Source organism: Pocillopora verrucosa, chromosome 9 (assembly GCF_036669915.1).
Source record: "Pocillopora verrucosa isolate sample1 chromosome 9, ASM3666991v2, whole genome shotgun sequence".
Lineage (NCBI taxonomy): Eukaryota > Metazoa > Cnidaria > Anthozoa > Scleractinia > Pocilloporidae > Pocillopora > Pocillopora verrucosa.
This window is the reverse complement of record NC_089320.1, coordinates 16,165,924-16,188,614: the sequence shown is the minus strand read 5'-3', so window position 1 is coordinate 16,188,614 and position 22,691 is coordinate 16,165,924. Positions and strand designations below refer to the sequence as shown.

General features: G+C 38.3%; 2 protein-coding genes across 5 annotated transcripts; one reads left to right on the top strand and one right to left on the bottom strand.

Moving 5' to 3' along the window:
* Nucleotides 1–452: 452 nt before the first annotated feature.
* Nucleotides 453–14,466, bottom strand: LOC131779299 (uncharacterized). Of its 3 annotated transcripts, XM_059095836.2 has the most exons (6): nt 14,330–14,463; nt 14,160–14,240; nt 12,154–12,266; nt 3,010–3,084; nt 2,639–2,821; nt 453–627 (listed from the first exon to the last, which is right to left on the bottom strand). In XM_059095836.2, coding segments are annotated over exons 3-6 (435 nt in total). In that variant the 5' UTR covers nt 12,156–12,266; nt 14,160–14,240; nt 14,330–14,463. The 3 variants fall into 3 exon arrangements, 1 of the variants encoding a protein (XP_058951819.2); XR_010718891.1 differs by lacking the exons at nt 453–627; nt 2,639–2,821; nt 3,010–3,084 and adding an exon at nt 9,199–9,561; XR_010718892.1 differs by lacking the exons at nt 453–627; nt 2,639–2,821; nt 3,010–3,084; nt 14,160–14,240 and adding an exon at nt 9,199–9,561 and having other exon boundaries at nt 14,330–14,466.
* On the top strand, nt 6,100–22,651 carry LOC131779202 (uncharacterized). Of its 2 annotated transcripts, XM_059095734.2 has the most exons (17): nt 6,100–6,302; nt 7,671–7,835; nt 8,194–8,397; nt 9,189–9,287; nt 9,485–9,583; nt 9,768–9,866; nt 10,101–10,199; nt 10,602–10,700; nt 11,209–11,307; nt 12,532–12,621; nt 13,271–13,417; nt 14,247–14,438; nt 15,282–15,370; nt 18,946–19,633; nt 20,397–20,916; nt 21,244–21,488; nt 21,779–22,651. In XM_059095734.2, the coding sequence occupies exons 3-17, from the start codon at nt 8,281–8,283 to the stop codon at nt 21,917–21,919; spliced, it is 2,823 nt and encodes a 940-aa protein (XP_058951717.2). In that variant the 5' UTR covers nt 6,100–6,302; nt 7,671–7,835; nt 8,194–8,280; the 3' UTR covers nt 21,920–22,651. The 2 variants fall into 2 exon arrangements, with proteins under 2 accessions (XP_058951717.2, XP_058951710.2); XM_059095727.2 differs by lacking the exon at nt 7,671–7,835.
* The last annotated feature ends 40 nt before the right edge of the window (nt 22,652–22,691 follow it).

The following is a 22,691-nucleotide window of genomic DNA, read 5'->3' as shown; positions in this document are numbered from 1 at the left end:
GTTTTCCACAAGGCTCCCTGGGATTTCAGGGGTTTATCCCTGATTAAAGGGTAGCTTTTCTATCTTTTACATATGATCTGAATTCCAGGCTTGCTGGACATAAAAAATATTAAAACTAACAAAGAGTGACACTATCGACATGAAATATCCAACTTAAGAATAAGTTCTTGATTTTGGAAATGGTGGAGATTGGCACATCACGAGTTTTGCGCCACCAGAAATGACAATGAAGACAATTGAATTTCATCGCTTTTGATACTATACGGGTTCGTTTAATGTTGTGAAAATCTTTAAAAATTTCTTTAGAGTGTTTAATCAAACAAGCGCTCTGGTCATACAAGGGAGAGTTAAGAAAGGATCTCTTGTTTTACCATAATGTTCGTCAGAATAAAGAAGTGGTTGGAATGGGAGTTTAGACTGAGTAAAATCATTCTAGCCCTAGATTGTTCGTATCATAAGTCCGTGAAATAAAGATTTGGAAGTGAGGTAACAGAAAAATTGTCCGGTGGGTCATTCTTTTGAAACAGAGAGAACTGATCGGCTTCCCGTTTTATTTTTAAATCCCAGAACTCTCTCAGAACATCTGAAGTCTGTCTCCGAAGGTTAATTTCGTCCTCCTCTAGTTGTCTGTAAAGGAAAAAAGTTGCCGCGCTTTATCCTTTTGTAACGACTCGGTGATAAATTATCTCGAGGGATTGTTATGAGACAAAACATTGTGAAATGCTCTTTGTGTGACACTCAAATAAAAGGCCTTCAACTAGAGAAAAGAATGGAACGAGTTTTCTTACGTACTTTGATCGATCTTTCTTACTTAGACTATTCTAGGAAAGCAGACCTAATAGTTCTCTTCCAGTAGAACCAACCCACCACTGCTCCGACAAAAGGTGTTTGAAGACCCAGTCGTTTGTTTTTCCTCATCAATCTGACCAAACTCTCGCTAGGACCACAAGCCATTTTTTGTATTCCCTTCTGACGTTATTACCCCGTGTATCTGACTAACATTCAACAATTATTCGGCTCAGGCTCATTGAATATTGTTGAATAATCACTTCGACTTCGTCTCGGGGATTATTCAACAATATTCACTGACCCTGAGGTGAATAATTGTTTTAGTATAATTGCTAAGGTGCTTCGAATTCTGTTGTGAATTCGTTTTGTTGTTTGAACCATTCTTTTACAATTGTTTTGTTTACTCGTATTGAGATAAGCAGCCAGTCTCTCAATTTAACAGGTTTATTGAAAGCAGTGAGCAAAAACTTCATAACTTTCTTTTGGAAAGTGTTAGGCCAAACGTAGTAGCATCGTTTGTGCTCATCAGTATTGAATTTTCCTCCATCACGTTTATCCCTTCCCCGGTGACACTGACAAAACGCAAGGCAACCATTGTGAAATTTAACGCCCCTGCTAGATTCACCTCGCGCGAGGCGATTAGAGCGCGATTTAGCCTGATATGACGCAATTCTCGACCACTCAGGGCGCGCGCTTCTTTATAATCACCGGCCCAGTTGTTCGGAGGACGATTGGCGCTAACCCAGGGTTAATCTTTAATCTGGGTTTCTTTATTTCTTTCTTCAAAAACCTTTTCAGATAATTTCCTTTATTATTTTTGGAGCATCCAAGCATTAAATTGTAGACAAAAATAATTTCAATGAATATTCTTTTAAGGCTTCAGATCTGAAACTAGATTTCACACTAACCCTGGGATATCTTAACCCAGCTTTGAACAACGCGGCCCGGAGTAATTATACTAATAGTACTATAAGGGCACCACTACCAACTGAGTTACGCCGGAAACCTAGTACTTGGGAGTATCTAGTAACTGCATTGGGATGCACGTTTTTGAATGCCGTCGAAGCCTGGATTTCTCAGGCTTCTTTTCTGTAATTTCGTTGATTGCAAATCACCTGTAATGATCATCTCTTTAATAGTACTTATATTTTATCCGCAGGCCAAAATAATACTAATTTCATCTTAATTGGGATGATTAACAGACTTACTGGGCTACAATGCAAATAAAATAATCCGATAGCCCATTAGTAGGAGCTTTTATCTCCCCTGATTTGAAAAAAAAAAGGAAAAAAAAAAGCGAGTGTTGATCAAACGTTGTCCTCACTGCACCAAACTCTTTATCGTATGTTTTTTTCAGTTCTCTTCTAAGCATCTATTTTTGGGTGTCCCGGTCTTATCGATCCATGTGCTTCGATAAATATTTATACTCAAAAATGCTGAACATGTTGAAATATTCCCCAGAAAACAGGCAGCCCATCTCGACCCTTCCTCCCCATTAACCCTTTTACTCCCATGAGTGACCAACATAGAATTTCTCCTCAAAATATAAATGAAACATCAAGCAGACAAGTAACGAGAATACAGAATAGTATCAATTAGGGGATCACTAAGTGATCCAATACCTTATTCTCCAAACTAACATAGACAATAAGGAGAATAACTGATTGGCATTTGGGAGTGAAAGGGTTGACGCCACTTCCTCCCGGTGCCGCTGCGACCGTTCTGTCAGTAAAGCTTCGAGTGTAGCAATTCTCTTTACTTCTATTCGAGGAGATACTCCATCAGCTAAAAGACTTGAGTTTCAAAGTAATTTAACATCGTGGTCCATACGACAAGAGAACTTATTTACCTCACTTCATCGTTTTGCTCATTGCATCTTTCCTCTGTAGTATCCAGTGCAATTTTCTTTAATAAACTTTCTTTCTTCAACGACCGAATTTCTTCCTCCATCTTAGCTGTTTTGTTCTCCATGTAGGCTTTCCATGTCAGTGGCATCGAGTATGGGAAAGGTATTCGTTGCTGATCCAGTAAACTACGTCAAATTCAAGAGAGTAGCATTAGGAATCCGAAACTACTTTGGACTTTCTTGTTCGTGAAAGCCTTTTAAATGATTTTCGAAACTTTAACAATCTTCTACACAATCATCCTTGGCCGTGGTACTATTATATTTTCCATTTATAACCTTATTATTCGAGGGGCCGTTATTTCTAAAATGCTTACTTGCTCACAAGCTGATGCTGTGTCTGAAGAACATCAATGTATTCCTCAGCTTCCTGTAGCCTCTTCCTTAACCTCCTGTTTCAGTAAACAAAATGCGCCCTTTAGAACTGAAACAATAGAAGTCACGAGGGGAGAGGAGAAGCTAAGAAATGAATCTTTTTGTTGGAGCTGCCCAATAAATAAAGGAGATTTTCTTCCCACCAAAATTCTCAAGAAATTCAGAGAAATTCTTGATCATGAAGAGCAATATTGAGGGTAAATATGATTAAGAATAATATTTGAGAAAGTAATCTAAAAGAAGAACCGAGAGTGTTTTGAAGAACAGACAATAAATATATCATCCTATAAGCCTAGTTAGTATCTGCCGAAAACGCTTCGAAGACGACACTTTGGGTTACAAGGATAGCGAAAAGCATGAAGGCTATTCAGTTAAACTAGAAGCATCTGGATAACAATTATCTTCCATTCGTTTAACCGTGGAGGTAGAGAACAGTGGGCTCAATCGCCATCCTTAACACCGCAGTTACAAGAGAACCGGACCGAACGGACGCCTCACTACCGGCGTACACAGAAAGCCTACGCTTCGAATGTAAATTCTTACTTCCTCTTGCAAAGAGTAAGAAATATCAAGAAACGGACCACTCACTGCGAGACGGGCCACCAAGTTAAAATTCACTGTGGTTTTACAACAACAAGCTATAGGCGCTGTTTTCAAGTCGTAGACTACGTTAAGATTGCATTAAGTATTGAGTACTGCTTAAAGACGCTGTTGACCCGGCTCAATAAGACGGAGTGGTGCACAGAATTCCTTCTGAGTGAGGTAAAGTTTACATTGGGGAAACTGGCAAACCTATGCTGGAGAGAATCAATAGGCATGACTGAGATATCCAACTCACTAGGGCACATGAATAAAGGGTGTAAGTTTCTAAAGAAACTGTGGTGCTGTGTCGGTGGGAGAGTGTAACAAGGTGCTTTAGTGTTATCAAATGAGTTGAAAACATAAATTGGCCACCGTTAAGAGTTTAAAGGCTGATGTTTCGAGCGTTAGCCCTTCGTCAGAGCTCTGACGAAGGGCCAACACTCGAAAACGTCAGCCTTTAAACTCTTAACGGTGGTCAATTTACGTTTTCATCTCATTAGGACATAGACCTCTGCCGCGATTTTCAGAACACAATTACATCAACGGACACCGGCCGTCTGTTGTGGGAAGAGGCGAGATTTTGTTCGTGATCGCCACAGTTACACTCTAAAGGTAAAATAGGCGACCTACGGAAGGCTTTACCAACAACACCAACAAGGACAGTGGAATAAAAATCCCACAAGCATGGATGCTGACGATCGAGAAACAGAACATCAAGAGAGCTGTGCAACAGCAGGCCGCTATGGAAATACGTCTGCTAAGTGCGCCAATCATACACAGACTGCGAGCAGTCCTTTCATTTTGGTTAAAGTCTGTCGCGGGAGTCCAAAAAGAAAATCAGTGAATACAGTTCCAGCAGCGCATCGACATCAATTTTTTTCGCTGATATTTTTGGACTCGCGCGACGGACTTCGCCGAATAGAAAAGACTGCTCGTATAGTCTACGCCAGTCACGATTGTTGAATTTCAAGATAATTTGGTTTTATCAAATGATTTGATAATGAATTTCAGCCAATCACAGCTAAGCGTAATGGTCCAGAAGGTGACGCATGTACAGTTTAAACTTTGAAAGGGTATTGCCTGTAGCCGAAAATCAAAGTTTTAGTTTTGAGAACACATTATTTACCGTAAACTGCATTTGAGAACCTTTCAGCAGTAATGATGCTATGCCTAAAAGGTTGTGGGGTTTCAGTGCTGCTATCATATTAAGACGTTCTTCAATTTACAGAGGGAATGAATTGCTTTCGACTCTTCATTACTTGCGCAGTTTTCCTCCCATCTTTTAGACGACTTTCTTGAAGAAACATCCCATCATAATCATACTTGCACGAAATGGAAGATATCATACAGAAAAATACTATCTGATCAAGAGCACATCACCTGAACATGGTTGCTTGATCTGATACTAACATGAACGCCGATAGAATTGCTGTCATGTCAGTTATATCAAAATTCATTGTTTTGCGTCTTTTTGCCAAAAAGACACAAAACAATGAATTTTGATACGGACTGAAAAAAGTCCCTAACAAAAATAAACTCACCTTTTATAATCAGCTCTCTCCTTTCTTTTCGAGTGAAAGGAACTCCAAGCGTGTCCCATTTTAGCCGTTCCAACGAAAAAAAATTAGTGCCTTAATGAAACAAACAGATGCGCTTTCCTGTAGGAAACAACTTTGCTTTGTGACGAAACAAAACGAGGCTATCGCGCGTGCTGTAAGTAGCCAATCAGATTCGTCACTTCAACGGCGCGCTCAGAAACGAGAACACAAATATAGGAAGAAAACTTCCCCAACCAATGAGAAGGAAAGGGATGATCACGGGGATGAGTCATTCTTGTGACATGGATAACAGCGTCTCCTTTCCTTTTGAAAATTTAATTCGTAACCTGAGCTGTTTCTCCTGTGGGGGAGGGACTAAAACGTTTACAAGGGAAAGTAATTGGTCCCAATATGTTATCTTGAATCAAAATAATTCTTCAATTCACTGCATTCTCAGTAATGTCAAAATTGGATGAGGTCGAACCGACCACCGAAATCAGTATGCTAAAATTTACGAATCCAATTATTTCACATAATCAGGATATTTGGAGGCACAAATTCCGCAGAAACCCTTTTCAGATCTGAAGCTCTACTGCTCAGGCTCTCGCAATGTATCGACTGTTTCTCAGTTCAAAAAACCCTGTAGGCTCCAAACAAATTGTTCTAAATTTACTATTTCCTCTATTTCGGCTACTGTCTACTTTCTGAGCATTTCAGGAGACCCTGTTTACCATACATGCTGCTTCGACGGAATAATTTTCCTCTATGGACAATCCTCAGTCCTCAGCCAGCCGACAATTACTCACTGCGTTATGTGCGTGACAAGGCTAGAGGATCACGCATTCTGCTTTGGTCACGCTACGTTGCTTTGATTTTGCGACAAACCTTGTGGTTTCCGCTCTGTTTGTCTTGTTCACCTTTGGTGGGCTGTCGAAGTTATCGTCGATTGTGTTTGATAATTTTCACCTATTGTCTGCGTGCAGTGTACTGTACAGTGTGTACTGCACGGGACGTAACGAACGTTTGTGTCTTTTTTATTAATTTTTCGACGAAAGAGAAATGCTCTTTTAGTGCATTACATAGCAAGACAACAAAACACCTTTGGTGCTCGGCCGGTAAGCATGCTTACTTTTGTATGTTTTTCTCTGAGATGTTTACATTGAACGGATTGATTTATGGGAACTTGTTATTACTTGACAACGACTTTCAATCAAATAATGTGGTTAGACTGCATCAATTTATTGTGTCGACAATGAGTTTGTGGACAATTTTCGAATACTCAAGTGACTCTGCCTAATGTTTACACACAGTAAGCTTCACTAGAATTAAACGCAAATAAAGCTCTCGAATCCATTTCTTTGATATTGGAATGTCATAAATGTTAAGCCATTGCAATTTTTGATCCCGATTTGTTTTATCGCTCAATAACATTATATAATTCGTGCGTTATCCTCAGTACGACCATCTTTAGACTTTCTCTGTGATCTTCTGCGTTGTTTCGTTAATGTCGGTGATACTTGGTGAACACTTAATCGTTTTCGCTTTTGAAAACACGTCATAAACCATGGGCTATTAGCAGTGACAACATTTATACTATTTATTGTTAGTTTATATTACCGTAGTAAAAATTTAACGCGTTTGCTTATAGTCCTAAGGGTATGATGGTATGTCTTTGAGAACCTTTCAACGCAATGAGATCAGTTACAAAGAACCATGTTAGAATTTGCTTTTGTCCTCTGGTCATAAATGATCAAGGCAATGTGCTCGCTTTACGATGAATTCCGTTGTGGAATTGAGCAATTGAAGTCAGGTTTATTTGAAAATTTCATTTCACCGATACAAGTATATGTCGGAACTGTTACGAGTACCTTATAGTTTTTTATATCTACCGCCAATTGAAGATAAAATCTTCAAAATTTTATGCATGCGTGAAACTTGACCCAATTGCGGCAAATCGTTCGAATGTTAAATTTATGCTTTGGTGCTTTGTACGATAAGGATATCAATGGTGTGATCGCCAACAGTTTTCCTTCCTTATTATCGTTTCGTACCTTGTAATGAGGCAATGTGGTGTTTAGAAAACTTGTAATCGATTGTGATGATTTAGTGAGTGTACCATTCAGCAACACATACTGTATGAAAATTAGCACCTTTAACTATCAAGTGACATCATATTAAATTGGGCTGTTTAGATAACGAAGCTTTTGCGCATATTGTAACCCAGATTTGTGGGTCAAAATTGGTTAATTTCCTTGTCTCCAGTCTAGTAGTGCTCTGGCAATATATTCTTAAGTACTCTTGAATGTAATTGTTTTGATACTTCGGTCTCTCAAATCTTTCTTTTTCAGTCAAGCACTGTGATCCTATCAGACCTCTTGATAACTCAAACCAGATGCTTCAGACTGAAATCGGGAGATATATATTATCTCGTGTAACACTGCAAGTTTAAAGAGATAATTTTAATTCTTTCTTATTATGCAAAGTGAGCATGGATTCCGTTCAATGGTTTCTCTGATCAAACGGAGCAAACCTGTGTGCGTGTTATGGTGTCTGTTGTGATACACATACAACGCTTTCAGCACACCAATTGGGCGAGGGCACTCCAATCATTCCAAACAGTGAGGAAAGTTCAAACTCTGTGTAAAATGGTGAAATTGAGTGCAGAAACTTAAAATTAAATGTTTGTTAATTACATTTAATCAAATTATATCAGGCATTAGTTTGAGTAAACAAATCTTAGTAGTTTTTCACAAACTTTAAATTGTGCTTAAATGGCTACTCGTAAAAATCACGTAGGAAGCATAACTGTTTGGGCTTCTCAATCCAGGGTAGAAGTGCAGAGATACCAGTATAAATTTTAAGAAAAAATAGGGTCCATCCAATGATTTTTGTTCAACTTTGTCCTTGTTTTATGTTACCAGTATGTCAAAAAGAAAAAGTGTTTGCTTTTGGAGGACAATAGTTAATGACTAATATTAATTTTTGGAAAATAAATCAATTTTGTAGGTGAACAACATTCTGAGACTTTAACTCCATTGGCTGAACTTGTGATGTACTGAATGATTAACATTGTGTGGCTCTAACGTTCTACGAATGTTCAAAAAGAGCAATGCTGGTGATCAACTTCTCATTGCTGTCAAGCTCAATAAAATATCAGAAATCTCACGGCTTGTTGCCCTGGGTGTTGATGTCAATTCCAGAATAGACAAGGTGACAAGATTTTTTTTTTTTTGGTATTTTGAAGTATGAGGTAATCGAAGGAGGAGTTTAGATGGGATGCATTCATGAAGGGTCTTACTGTAATCTCATGGTGTCACATTCCATTGGGAAACCCTTAATGTTTAGTCCTTTTATACGTACAGCCCAAAGGGCTGGATGCATATCATAGGTGCCACTGAGTTCTTAAAACCCTGAGTCTGTCCAAAAAAAATTTGACCCCTACCTATTGTTTAAGACAACAAAGCACATATGGATTGTAGTATATCACCTGATAGTAGAGCCACCTTTCTTATATTTAGACAGTGTTGGATGGCACATCACCAAGTTCACACCCTTTTCAAGGCTTTTGTTGCATTAAGACACCCCGATTCAAGACCCCAAAACCTATTGTGCAACACAAAACTTCTTAGGCTAAACAAGGAAGTTTTCTTCCTCCCCAACATCTGGTTATGTAATCTGTGTAAGACATATGGCTATTACTTACTGCTCTTGATTAAGATTGATCATAGTAGGCTGTGACAATTTCAGTTGTAAATTTGACACAAAAGACATTGTTTCAATTGTCAGATTTGTGAGGTTTCTTCACTTAACTTACCTTATGAGATCTAAACTCCTATTTAAAGGGAAACTGCTATGATAAGTTCATGTGATTGCTGCCTAATATGGACTAAGTGCTATGATAGTTCATGTGATTGCTGCCTAATATGGACAGAATCATTGCAGTTTTGGATATTATATTTTTCTTTATTTACCATGTTGTACTTTTTATGATTTTTTTCCAGAATGGTAAGACTCCTCTCCATTATGCTGCTTACAAAGGCCAGGCAGTAGCTGTGAAGGCCCTTGTAGAGGCAGGAGCTGACCTGGATGTAACAGATGAGGTAGAGGAATCTTGAAATGTATTTCTTGTTTATTCAAGAAGCTTTCTTGAGTGGAAAATTGTACTGTTGTCCACTTGCTCTTGAAGACTTTTGACTTTGCACAAAAATCTTGAATACCATAAAATTCCACTTGTTTTTGTGCCTTCATTGAGAAATTCTTTTACATTGGTTTTGATGTCTAAATTTGTATGTGGTAGAATGGAATGACTGCTCTTCATCGTGCCATTATTCATGGCCATACAGATGTTGTCCACATTTTATTAAAGGCTGGTTGCTTGATTGATCAGAAAGATGAGGTAAAGTTAGATTATGTTTTGTACTGTTCACAGTTCTTGTGTACAAAGATTTAAGTTTAAGTATTTCCTTGTTTTTGTTTCTATATTCTTGTTGTATTTTATTGGTGTAGACTTCAGTCATACGTTTTAGAAAAACCCTGTTGATTAATTCATTTTGGAGGATTTCCATATGATTATTTCTTAGAATGGAAATACAGCTCTTCATGAGGCAGCCTGGAATGGTTATAGTAAATGTGTTGAGCTTTTAGTGGCAGGAAAGTGCAACATAAATATTCATAACCGGGTAAGTCAACAGATTTAGGATTTTCCTTTTATAATACCCTGAGAGATACAAAATGATTCATTTAACTAAACTGAAACCCTGAAGTTTGCAACAAACAAACAACTCTTTTGAGTGACCTTGAACAAACCCAATCAGACACAGTAATAGCTGGCAATGAGTGTCACCGAGAATCTAAGAATAAGAAGTTTCATTAAATTTGTAACATAGATTTTCATTCCTTTTCTCTGCTTTCAGACTGGTTATACCAGCCTACATCTTGCTGCACAAAACTGTCACTGTAAAACTTTGCAAGTTTTATTAGATGGAGGTTGCAATGCACTTGTAAAGAATAATGTAAGTGGTTATTGTGTTCTTGACAAATAATACTTGACTTAGTCATGTTAATATAGTGAAAATCATGTTATATAGTGACAATGTAATACTATACAAATTCTCTGGGACTTTATATCTCTTTAAGACCCTATGTGAATTGAAACTTACCTGACCTTTTCAACGAAGAGAATAAGTGTAAGGACATGATTTTAGAGTGTAAATTAGATTGTGTGTAATGATGGTCCTGAAGTAAAAAGGGCTTCTCCGACAAAATGGTTGTTCGTCCTTGACACAAAATCCACCGACTTTTTTCTCTAAGTTTGAAGGATAGTATTAAACATCTTATGTTTTGAGCAAACAATTATTTGTGATTTGGGTTTCTTTTTGTTTAATTAGTTCGCTTTGCTCATTTTTCCTTTTTAGTATGGTGACACCCCTCTGCACATTGCGGTTCGCTATGGACACGATGAAGTCTGTAAAGCACTTTTGGCCACTGAGCTCAACATCTCTGAACAAAATAATGTAAATGACAATGTAACCGTCGGTTCTATAACTGTGTCATTCAACAAGAGACGATTATTCTTTGTTGGTTCGCCTGCACAGAAAGCGCTGACTAGATGCGTGCGGGAATATTAAGCACGGGATTTAATACGTTTAATGTTGTTCGGTTTGTTGATTTATTTGCTATCTTTTTCCAATTGTCCTTCACTAAAACTCGATATACCTCGCCAGAGGAAAGGAAAAAAGGCCGACTGACCATTCTCCTTGTCAACACACGTTATCTTGCCTTTTTCGCGCTCTATGCGTCTCCGGCCGACCTCTTGTTCGCCAGCACCCGTTACATTACGTTATTATTTACTGCCAATACCATATGCGTGAATTCCCCCTGAGATAGCTAGTTAGAGTACAATTTTGCTATATTTTTGGAGGGGAATTTCAATTTGTAGAATATTGCATGCGGTGACAGGAAATAGAGGAAGAGGACAATAAGAAATCATTCGTTGTAATTGTAATTCCTTTTTTTAACCAGGATGGTAACACCCCCCTGCATATTGCTGCCAGTATGGGACACGAAAAACTCATCGAAATGTTGCTGAATGCAGGAAGTTCCACTACTGTCAAAAATAATGTAAGCAATTGGAAAACCTGATGATAGTTAGAAATGGTCTCTTGAGGTAAAAATCAGAGGAGAATTGGAGTGGGAGAAGTGACTAAAAGCGATCTAATGAGATTTGAGAGGAGATGTGTTCGATGTAAACGATTTCTTTGAAGAAGAGCGTCGACTGTTCTTCTGAAATGGCTTGCAATGCAACCAGAACTGACGAGATCAAAATTTGCAGCTGAACACTGGCGACAAAAAACGGAACTGTCATTGACAGAGTCTTTCACCTCCTGTAAGCCATTCAGCTACGGCTTACTTTGAACATTTTTATTAGTAATATCGAAAAATAAACTCTGTGTCTAGAATTGGTTCATCTCAGTTTTAAGAAGTATTTCCTTGTCGTTACCGCCGAAGAAAGGGGCTCAAGATGGTTGGTGTTCACAAATCCTTTACAATTTAAATGGGCAAATTTTAGGTAATCCGATTTGATTCATTTCATTTACAGTGATAGGATTTGCCATCGTTATCTTTTTGTTGTTTAATTTCTGACTGTCGCTTTTCTGCCAGCACACATTAAAAGGTGAAATTTGAAGTAAGGAAGGAAGTTTCATTTAAGAGAATATCGTGGAAGCCTTCCGCATTTAACAAGATTTAGTTTCTAACCTTTGCATTTTGTCGCAACTAGATGATAATCGTCTAGTTGATTCTTAATTCACGCTGCTTGTTTGAGGAAGACGTCAGTTCCAAGAATTTTTCTGGAAACACTAGTCATTTCCTCAAATGTCTGTAAGTTTCATTATGCCTTTGAAAATTGTCTTCATTTGACATCATTCCAGTGGTTAATATGATAATTCACCATTGTGTGGTACTTACATTGGAAATCGGTTAACATCAAGTGTCCTGTCCGTGTCACGTCGCCCTTATCTGTATTCTGACAAGCAACACGAGCACCCTTAGAATCTTCTGGTTCGTTTCGGGGTCCAACCCTAAGGAGACAGGAGTAAAAATATAAATTTTTCAAGTTCTCTGTTTATACTTACTTCAATTTTCTAAAACTAGGTCTCGACACATTACATGGCTGTATCATTTTGCATACTTCCCCTTAAATCTATTCGGATTTTACCCTCGAGGTCAACTTCACACACCTATGGCTATAATCCATTTAATGAGTACACGTTTATAGTCAAACTTATCCCATAGTTATTTATGAATGTAAGCTCACTACGTTTATGTTTTCCTTCTCCTTATAAGGTTGGTGATACTGCCAGGGAGTTAGCCCTTCAAAATGGATTCAAAGCAATTGCCAAGTTATTAGGTCCAACTAAAGGAGACACACGAAGGGTAAGCAACATAGTATAAGTGAACATTCATCGCGTTAAAAGGGTTTTCAAGTGGGAACAGGGCATGTTCACTCTAAGACCGCTTGTAGCCACTGTGAATTATTTCCTAAAAAATTTTATCAAAATAGAAAACGCAAACAATAAGGGTGACGTGCTTATGAGATTTGAAGGCAACATTGTGGTACTTTTTCAACGCGTTGAAATACGCGATACATACAATCTTGATTGCAATAAATCTAATATGCATTTTAGATCTTTGAAGAATTCGTAGCCGTCTTCTCTGTAAAGTTAGCTGGCTAAACGACTAATTTTTGATAAATGGCAATCAGTTAACTGTTTGACTCAATCCATCGGGGCTCATTGCGCAATGTTCTGGCTGAAAATCCTTTAACTAGTAATGGACAACACTTCCATTCTTTGAATTATTTGCGTTACAAACAGCGGTGAATCCGGCGGCTTACCCGATGCGGAAGTTCTAGCAGTGATAGTGGTCGATTAAGCCACAATTACCGGATCTCAGATTTCTAGGAGATACAGACAAGCATTGGGCTTGGTTTCTTAGAAAACCATAGTCTGTCACTAAATTAGATAAAAAGGGTTTCCACCCGGGATTAGTTACCAATGGATTGTTCTATAATTTTCACCTCTAGATGTTGAAAAACGACAGGAAAGAGAAGCGAAGACCACATAGTTTAGATGTGTCTGAACTCTTCAATGGTATGACAGACTCTACAATTAACACTACTACTTCTCAGCTATGGAGACCAGGACCATTGTCTGAGGGCCGAGACGCCGAGGTGAGTCACAAAAGAGAATTATTGTCTGATGTAGTGCCCTTCATTGGAAAGCAATGTGGTCCTCCCTTTTTTTAGTTGCTTTGTTGAATATTTTTGTTTTCTTTCAACACCCAGATATCTTTTAAAAATAAGCAAAATATCCAGAATGCAAAACTGGCAACAATCTACTGAGGGTTAGGGTTAGTCTGTTGATCAGATCAGAGACACAGAGGTCGCGTTTTTAAAAAAATTGACCGTCTCCTTCCTTACAGAGTTTTATGTCTTGAAGCTGATTCACACGTGTCACGCAAATGTAAGGAGGGTCGAGTGAAATTACTACAACGTTGGTTAACGGTCCAAACGCAGAGAGTAAAGTAGTTTTGTAATATTCTTGTGCTCTCATTTTCACTTGCATGTCTGCATAATTGCAGTTCATTCATGTTTCTTAAGGATAATTGTTTGGCCAACGCCAAATTAATCTATTTATTATAAGGACGGGACAGTTTTACCGGAAACTAAAACACTTGTTGAGTCAGTACGACCAGTATATCCGGGATCTGAGTAAGGTATTCCCGCCTTTCTAAAACTTTGCTGAATGAACTTGGTTTTTCGTCGTTTGAAATGATTTGTATTGATAAGCTTTTCAGTCTTTATCATGTATATAAATTTTTCATATAATAAAAAGAAAATTAGACGTTAGTTCAAAGATATGAATTATATGTTCTCGTGGCAAGAGAAAACCTCACTCGTTCCCTGTGCTCACTTGTTAGTTTGTTCTGCTGCTGGAACGAAAATGTCATATCTTCTCGCAACCCTGTAATATCCTATATTTATCATTTGCTTCCTACAGAAAGAAGAACGTAAACAAGACTTTTCAAGTCGATTTTCTTGGGGCAAGAAGAAAAAAGAGGAGAGAAAATCCAAAATTCTCACCATTAAGTACGACGAGATGTGTTCCATTGAACGAGACTTCGTCAAGAAGCGGAAAGCATCCTTGAAAAAATCGCGTAAGACTCGTTCTAGGAGTAGCTTAAAATCACAGGTATGAGGTCTCTCTAGCCTTTTCCTCGCCAAAGATTTTTCCTGTCTACTGTTTTTTTAAATCTTCTTAAACAAAAGACTTCCAAACTAGATTTAAATGTGGTTCAGTTCAATTGGGGTTGCTGTTTGAAACGAGAGTTTGCAAGCCGCGTCAACGGCGGGAAAAGTCATGTGACCAATTCACGATGGGTTTTTCTTGTTTAACCTGATTGGTAGAAAATAATTTTTTGCAATGACTGAAAAGTCAGGACACATTCCATTACACTGGTTTTTGTTTTTTTTGGTCATTTTGTTTTTTCATTTTTTTTCTGTTTTAAAAATGTTCCCAACTATTTCGTTGGATTTTGCAGTAAACTATTACAAATTAATGTTTGTGTTGATCTGCTGATTGCAAGTTAAGACAGCAAATGTCAAAAACTTCGCGGGAATTAACTTTTCCGGTTGATTTAAGGCACTTGAGGATAATATGAAATGATAAGAATCTTGAAGTTCCTAGCTTAACTTACGATTTTGTACGATATGGTTGCCGTCAATAATAACTGGTTGACATGGCATGGAGCTCTTGAAATAGAAATCACTTGTAATGCAAATCCGGCAATCAATCATACCTCAGACAATTCATGGACAGCACCTTTGAACCTTCTTAAATGACTTACTTATTTGATTGACATCCTTTTCATGAAGTACTTCATTGTTTTACGAGGTTTGACCTTCACAGCTCTCGTTATAATTTAAATAGGCAAACAGGTGGCAGGCAATAAATTAGTGCTGGTTTGAGTCTTTTCCAGTATTTTACAAGGAGAAATTAGCATTACTTTTTCTTTCTTTTTCCTTATCATTGTAGGAAGAAGCTCGCTCTGACCCAGGCCTTCATCATGGACGACGGGAATCAAAGAGGTTGCATTCCCGGGGTAAAGAGGAGAAAGCTGAAAGGTTGGTATAGAGGGGATACCATATAACCTCGATTTAGTGGGAATCAGTGGTTTAACTCCTGGAAAATTAACAAACACTGTCCAATTCTGAATTTGTTTTGGTTTGTTTCGTCAAGTTTCCGGCCAATCAAAAGACCAGCAACTACACGTGCAACTGTGAATCATAAATTTCTCGTTTCCAGGCTCTTAAGTACGAAAAGAACAGCTGCGTTAGCATTTTTGGTTTCGCCAAAGGACAGATGTGAAATAAAGACTGTGGAAAGGATTTTACATCTCACTGTAAAAATCCATTTCGAATCAAATACACGTGGATTTTCTTGATAAATAATCAATTTACTTAACTGTATTACTGAAAACAGGAAATTGGAGTTTTACCGCAAACGCCTAAAACATCTATTTGGGTTACAGACTAGATTCTTGAAAGATACCGCGACTTGCCTGAGGGGTCGGTTTTTTCCAGCTTATTATAGAATGATCACAGTCTTGTGGAATAAAAAAATTATACGAGGTTCGGATGAGCGAGGACGAAAAGAAATAGCGTGACCCGCGAAGACAGAAACTTTCATTTTTATTTCCAAGACGTCAACAATTGAATGAACTGTTTGCTCTAAAATTTACAAGGGATTAAGTCTTCAGAGAATCGTGGCTTCCGTTGATGGTTGAATGATTATACTGCTTCCGATTTTAAATGCTCTGAAATCGTTTCTGAAAGCTTTTCCTTTGTTTTGTTCAAATGCAAATTGTAGCTTTGAGTTCCTGTCAATTTGAGAGCTTTTCTCATGAAAACCATTGAAAGCCTCCATAACAAGGAGTTGACTAGTTTTGGGGTTTTATTTAATTAAATGAACCCTAATAAGATGTTAAAAATGTGTTAACAACTCTACCTTTAATACCACAGAGTGAGATATGCATTAAGTGACTGTGAGTCAGCATCTGACCCAGTTAATTCAACTTCGGGTTGAAAACTATGACAATGTAAATTCAGTCACACAAGCTGCCAGTTTGTGTTAGGGAATGTTATAACCGCGTTATTAGCATTTGTGCGAGCTGAACGTCATGGCCATTGTGAGTATATTTACTGGAAGCTTTGTGGGCGGTCCTTTGTCGAGATGTTGAAATTGTTCCTTCGTGTGTGAAGTCGTTTCTTTTGAATTCACACGACAAACACTTTAGGAGAACAAGGTGTCGCACTTGTCAGCCATTTTCACTCGCGCTCAGTAGAACACGTTCTTCAAGCGTCGACCAGCGCTCAGTTCTTTGTCGACAGTTAAGTTTATAAACTCTATCGACAATTTCAAGGTTTACTGGATGTCTAGAGGAGGACTAAGTCCTTGGATATGTGCGCTGAGCAGGTTAGACGATAAGTTCTTGGTGACGGAACGTAATGTTATAGGGTTGCCATCGCATCTTTCCTTTTAAAACAAAGTTATTAGGTTTTTCTGGGTAGCCAGTTAGGTTATATACGCTGTTTATGTCAGCTTTACCTTTCAGGGAGTCCCTTAGCACAAATTATTGTCGTGTAAGCATAATTCGTTTTCATGTGGAAACGAGGTTAGCCCTACTCTTCGTTGCGTGTTTCGGCCAGTGTTTTTCACAGGTCGAAGGAAGGTGGTGTTCACTAGAGACCGATGTGTAGTAAATCCATTAAACTTCACTTGAATTCACTAGCGTAGAACAATTCATCGCTTAGATAATTGCATTCGACAATCGCCTGTTTGCAAACTAAACACAGTAGAAATCAACACTACACGATTTCACAGTACATTGCTTTCACAAGAGTCAGAAACGTCTCCGATATTGAGAATGCCATCCAAGATAAGCAGTTGATCCTAAAGGCACTTAAATCAATGAAGTTTACCTAGAGCTTTTTCTAAGATAGGCAAGGTGTTTTCAACAATTCTTAATTACAAAATCGTCTAAGTTTATTACTGACGAATCATGTGGTAACAAGAATTGTAAGGGACTCATTTTCTAAACGCGAAATTTACATGGGCAATAGTTCCAATCAATTGCCGCTTATGAAAATCTTGATTTTATCTGAATTTTTTTCACGGTTGAACCAACTAGTACAATTTAGACAAAAATGTTGTCTGGATTGCAATTAATGAGGTTGAGTTTCTTACGGCTCCGTGTAGTGAAGTGTCATCAGAAATAATTTTGGTACTTAAAAGATGTATAACTGATATTATGGTTTTATTAACTGCAAGAAAAGAAAAATTGAGTGTTGGAAAGGTTTGGTAAACAATATGACCTTTTGCCTGAGGCTAAACTGCCTACATGTAAACGAAGAAAGAAATTCTGTCTCTGTCCTTCATCAGGCGAGGTACAATTGTTATAACGTATGTAAAAGCATAGACGATGCTTTGGACTGTTATTACAAACTGGCTTTGTTGGCTGCTGTAAGAATTTGCTAGAACAACTTTGAAAGAGTGGCATTCTTGTGACTGAAGATAACACTGCCTCAATAGGTGTTCTGATTAATATTTTTTTTAATAAACAAATTCATTAACACAAAGAAAGAATATTCTTTAAAATATATATAAAGCTAATTTTCTTGCCCTTGGAAATTTGCAAACGATCACTAGCGAAAAACATTACTCGTTCTTGACTTCCGTATAGAATAAGATATTCCTTAATCGAATGTTCTCAGAGGAATGAACGTTATCTTTGAATGGGAATATGACGAATTTGGAAATGATAAATCATTTTAGCGTTATCTTAGTAATATAAAGAGAATATATAGTTTATATTCTCTTGGTAATATCTTGTAATAAAAGTCTCTTTTTCTCCTGTTTTCATTAGAAAATAGTTGTCTCGAAAAAGGCTCTCTTATGCTATTTTCACCCACAGAAAAGATCCTCAGTCGATGGCATTTACGTTACTTGGAGGGTTCATTTTGTAGGAGTAGTTGGGCATCAGTTTGATAAATCTTTCCTGACCAAAGTCTAAGCCAAGAAACTTTTTAGCGATATGTCGTGTTTAACACAGCTATTTAAATTTAACACGCGGTTTAATACTTTCCGCCAAGTTTCAAAACAGTTGCAATAAAATTTGAAAATGACGAACGATAGAAAAATGGAAATGAATGTTAGTGCTTCGTATGTTTTTTTCGAAAGCTTCCATGTCAATATTTTGTCTTGGATTTTTGTTTTCTAAGCCAACAGATTTTATGACACAGACTCGTGTATGTTTACCTTGTTTATGGTTTTCGTTTTGGTTCATTTAAGTTCTTTCAAAACAAGAGCAGATAGCCCAGTTTCCGCCGATATGTTTGGACGCGAGCGAATGGGACGAATAAAGGTCGGCACACATGGGAGGTTGTTAACTTTACGTGGAATTTTTTCTTCTCTCAACTTCTTCACAGTGACTTATATGAATGATCTATTTACCATTTCTTTTACATTGTCAACGAATTACCAGTGGATAGGAGACGAGAATGAATTGATAGCTTAATGGGGATGATGCCTAAGCCTAGAAATTCTAAGAACTAATATTTTAAGAAATGTACATCAGACAATAACGAGATTATTTGGAGATCTTAGTTGAAGGATTAAACGTGTTCTCTCTTTCCGAAAGCGCTCCAAGCAGAGACGATTTAGAGGAGAGCCTTTCCCAGAAGAAGACCAAAAAGGAAAAAGGTTTTTTCTCCTTGTTCAGGAGCGCAAGTGACCCAGACTTGAAAAACGCTTTATTCTGTACAAAACCTAAAGAGAAATTCCCACCCTCCGGAGGGGAGGTGATGGGGAATGGTGTACATAAAGTGAAAAAAGAGTCAAAAGAAAAAGAAGAGCAAGAAGAGACCAGAGAAAAGAAAGATAAAAGAAAAAAGGATAAGAAAGATAAAAAAGGTCACGAGGAAGAAAGGGAAAAATGGGAAAAGAAAGAAAAACGGAAAGATAAAGAAAAAGAAAAGAAATATCCACGTCGTGACGAAAAAGATGGAAATGAATCAGACTGCACTATTTGTCAGGAAAAACGAAGAAAATCCCGAGAAAAGAGACGCAGCGAGGAAGTGAAACACAAAGAACGCAGATCTAAATCGGAACCAAGACGGGAAAGAGATCGGAGGGACGTAGACTCAGATGAAAAGGACTTTAAGACACATGTAGACAAGGACGATGGAGACAGAGAACATAGGAAAAAGAAACATCACATAGAAAAAGAGAAGGAGAAAGATAGAGCCAGACGGGACAAGAGTCACAAAAGAAAAACCGACGAACACGGGAGGAGTAACGAGCGAAAAGAGGTTGTGCACCGTTTGGGGGTAAGTAGTGATTTGGTGAAAAGATGTGGGAAGGGTATAATGGGAACAAAATTGACCTTTCCCTTCCACGCCTCCAGTCACTTGGCTCTAGGCTCGGTCCTCACTACCTTCATTAGTTTTCTCTGTTTTCCTAATTTTACTGGTGCAACTACCAGATCATAGAAAGCGATAGATAATCAAAGAACTATTGAATTTGAATGCAAACTCCAGTGGAACCTGTGTTTCGGCTCTCTTTCTAATCAGTGACAGTCTTGGAAACGTTCATTTAATGAAGGTCTACTCAGGTGATTGTCTAAATCAGTTGATCATGATAAAGTAGGTGTGTTGTGGGTGGAACTCTTTTCTAATTTAATAATACTAAGAAAAATGTCAAAAAGAAGTGCATAGTCTGTCCTAGTACTTGCAGCCTGTTCAGCACTCTCAAACTATTATTGCCACACGATAGGTGAACGACGTTAGGAATTAGATCCACGTGTAGACCACCATTAAAAATCACAAACGGGTTTCGCTGTGAATATTATTTGCTCGATCTAGAAATGTAACGACGAGCTACTTCCTTTGGTGTTGCCTGTGCCACACTCTTGGTCAGTGAAAACAAGCGAAAAATCCATAGGGGCGTGGAAAGAATACCGGGGTTCAGGCAAAGAAACACCACTGTTTGTTTTTCGCACGCTCTTTCTCTCGCCCCCACTGACTGAGGGCTTGGTATATGCTAACTTTCTGTGATGCAAACTTGATAAACTTGATGCCTTCTGCTCGTTAGGCTGACTTTGAAACTACACCTTGTAACCAAAGTCACTGTAGCACGTGTCAGACGCAGCTGAGCCGTCTTGAGGCGTGGCAAGAGCGGTGTACTGCAGAAATCGACTCCGCTCGGCGAAGACTCGAACACAGATTGCAACGGCTTGAAAACAGACTCACGGAACAGTTAAAAGAAGAGAAAAAATTACAAGAGAAAGGGAGTAGGAGTAAAAAACATGAACGCACCACGGACAGTCGCTTAGTTAGTAAAAGCCTAAAAGATAGCAGCAATAACATACGGGAAGAAATGCGCGGTGTAATCAAAGGAGGTTTGAGTAAACTGGAATTAAGACTTGGGCAGATTTCTGCGGGGTACAATATGCCTTTTATCGATCAAAACGAACGATGTAATCCTGAATTAGGAAAGAACTGTGCTACTGATCGAGGGATCCGTCGTTTGCGAAGTATGAGTTCCCCTCACCTTGGGAGGAGTCCGTGTGAAGACTGCATGCACCACTTGGAAAACAGTGGAGGGATGTCCCGTAAGTATATTTAACAAGTAGCACAAGTGTAGTATACGGAGTATTAAATTCACCTTAATTCAAACCTTACCAAAAATGACATTTTATCTACTGTAAAGCATGCTGGGATGTTTGATGGGTTTTGACATTTTACAGGATTTGCGGGTAAACTTCGATCCGCTGGTTTAAAAAAAAAAAAAGAACTCCGCCAAAATTCACTAAATGTAGTGCCTGATAGACGACATTCCGCAAAATACGCGAAACATTCATGCTGTACGGTGTTGCTGTTGTCCGATTATAACTCTTTTTTTATTTATGAAGTACTTTTTGTTTGTTTTGTTTTTGTAGCACCTTTTTCGCAGTTGGCTTCAAGTGGAACTTGCTCAAGTTCTCGTACACAGATCAGTGACACCGGGTCCGTGGAGACAGTCATCGAAGCTAGACCTGTTGGTAACAGAGCCGGCCTCCACTCTTCGGGGACAATCATAGAAGCAAAACCTGTTGCAGAAGTGTTAGACACAGTGATTGAGGCGCAACCAGTGATTGAAGACGAAAATTCTCATAAAGTGCACGAGACTTTAGCTGCTACACAGGTGCGCGGATTTTTTAAAGCTCTTTTCATCATCGCCTACTTACGATGAAAAATAGGAAGGAACGAATGCAGGTTTTATTAAATTCGCAGCTTTCTGAGTGGTCTGGAACACTCACGCTATGCCTTCCGCGAAACTGATACAAAGTCACACCTCTCGCGACTTTTCCACCTGCGCTTTCCGGCGTACTAGGTCGGTTACGTGTATTTATTACTCTGGTTCCTTATTGGCTCCTTGTGATGTTGACCTTTTTTTCTGATTAGTCGATGCTGATTCCACTGTCATTTCCATAGGTGCACCACCAGCGTCAAATGCAAGAGGTGGAGAATTGGTGGCGAGCCAAAGCAGAGGAGGAACAGGGAGTTCTGTACGCCAGGATCTGTGAACTCGAACAAATGCTGATGATGTCTCGTGGGGGTGACTGCTTTGTATGACCGATGTAGTAATGCTGTGACCCCTTTTAGCGATAGCAATCTTAACCCTTTACACCCTACAATCAGTATGCATATTCTCCATACTGCTCTTCAAACATTTCCTAAGGTACTGACAAGGAGAATTTGTTTACTAATCCAAAGCTTCTTTCGTTGGTGATCATTTCCTTTATTCTCATGACCTTAACGTGTTATTCAGAGGTGATATTGTAGGGAGAAAGTTGATGCTAGTCACTCGTAGAGTTTTAAGGGTTAAGAATCGACTTAACGTTCAGTTTGCGTCGAAGGTTACCACGTAACGTGACATCATTTAAATTATTGGATTATTAAATTGTATTATCCTTAGATTCGAACTGAATTATTCGAACAGTTTTGAAATTCATGAGAGAACTTCTACAAAGCTTTATTTCCAAGTGTGTTGGCGGGGATAACCTAAAATTATGTGGCTTGAAAAACAAATGGTACGTTGACTAGTTTTTTAAAAGACTTTCAGGATAATGGAATTTGTGACCAAAACAAAAAAAATAACAAAAGGCCTGGAACAAAACTGAGATGTACAGTATTATTATTTTGTTGGTTGTTTGTTGCCTTGTAAAAAAAATATTTGCCATGGTCCATTTTTTAGGACCTCGTGAACAAAGAACGTGATATCTTCAAGGGTATATTTAATATACTACTCTCTACTTTTATTGTGTATTTTATATATATGTAAAACATGAAGTGAACAGTTCGTGTAAAAATAAAGTATTGGTTTCACTTTCCATGAAAGGTGTTT